The sequence below is a fragment of the Priapulus caudatus genome, unplaced genomic scaffold, assembly GCF_000485595.1.
Source record: "Priapulus caudatus unplaced genomic scaffold, Priapulus_caudatus-5.0.1 Scaffold2415, whole genome shotgun sequence".
NCBI classification, from domain to species: Eukaryota; Metazoa; Priapulida; class Priapulimorpha; order Priapulimorphida; family Priapulidae; genus Priapulus; species Priapulus caudatus.
In genome coordinates, this window is record NW_014579476.1 from 25,944 (window position 1) to 27,382 (window position 1,439).

Genomic DNA, 1,439 nt, shown 5'->3' on the forward strand with positions numbered 1-1,439 from the left:
CTCCATCCTCCCATCATTCACCCCCTCCTTCATCCTCCCATCATTCACTCCCTCCTTCATCCTCCCATCATTCACTCCCTCCTTCATCCTCCCATCATTCACTCCCTCCTTCATCCTCCCATCATTCACTCCCTCCTCCACCCTCCCCTCGCTAACATCCACTACAGCCTCCTTCGTGCATTTCTCTGCGTCAGACGGTGCCTCCACCTGGTGCTCATCCGTCGGGCAGCTGTTACTTATCCGCGCCATCGCGTTCGTGCGATCACCGCGACAGCAGCAGCAGCGACAACGACAACCGAGCACGCACGCGCGCAGCGCGGCGCGGTAGTCCGGCATCATGGCGACGTACAGGAAGAAGTTGACGCACGAGTTGACGCCGATCGCGATCGGTTCGGTGAAGAGCAGCGGAGCGACGGCCTGCACGTCGTAGATTCGCAGCAGGATGAGCGCGGCGCAGTAAACGTTCGTCACGACGAAGATGGCGAGCAGCACCAGCAGCATGCGCACCACGTGATCGTCCGCACGGTGGCGCCTCCGCTGCCGCAGCGCGACGCCGAGCTGTCCGCGAAGCCGCCGGTAGCTGACGACGGCGACGCCCGTCGTCGCGGCAACCGCTGCGCACGGCAGCAGCCGGCCGAGTGTTTGGTTGATGGGTTCGAGCACGCGCAGGGTTGGGTCGTATGGGTATACGATCCGCACCCAGTAAGGAATCTCTTTGACGGCGGCGCAGATCGCGGACGCGACGATGACGTGGCGCGCTCGCTCGAGCGTGCACAACACGCGCATGCGCAGCGGCGCGACGATCGCGATGCAGCGAAACACGCTCACGCCGACGACGATGTAGTTAGCCGTGTAGAACGCGAGGTCGCCGACCTTCTCGGCGCCTATGACGAGGCACGGCACGCAGGTGGCGCCGCAGTAGGCGAGCAGCAGTTTCTGCGCTAGGAAGCAGGCCCCGTGCGTCGCCTCGGCAACGGCGAGCGCCCGCAGCAGCAGGCGGCAGGGGCCCGCGCCCATGCGCGTGAACACGCCGACGTTGATGCTGTTGCCGACGATGTTGACGCCGCAGAAGATCGGAAAGATGATGCCGGTGAAGACCGTCATCAGTTGATCGGAGGACGTCATGGTGTCGTCGCAGTCGTTGTCACTACAGAGGAAGTGAATGGTGACAGCACTGGTCACCATGGCAACCGGTTCCATGTTGGAGAGTAGCGCGACGATACCCTCGGGTGTACAAGCAGGATGGCTGACGGGATGGCTGACTCTAGCTAAAGCTGGAGCTCCTATATATGTTACAGCTGCTCATGTCCTCATCAGCTACATGTTTACACACATCTCCTACACATCACACTATGAATAGAGATATATATCTCATACTCCATGTGCGTATCAGAGTGTGTTCACATCACTACGCACCACATCGCACTATGTATAGAGAG

At 60.6% G+C, this 1,439-nt stretch overlaps 1 protein-coding gene across 1 annotated transcript in view; it reads right to left on the bottom strand.

The window, feature by feature from the left end:
* Positions 1 to 1,200, bottom strand: part of LOC106818663 — a 9,399-nt gene extending 8,199 nt beyond the window's left edge. The window contains exon 1 of the mRNA XM_014823350.1: positions 308 to 1,200. Within this exon, the coding sequence (XP_014678836.1) occupies positions 308 to 1,200 (893 nt within the window). The remainder of the gene's footprint in view (positions 1 to 307) is intronic.
* Between the last annotated feature and the right edge of the window lie 239 nt (positions 1,201 to 1,439).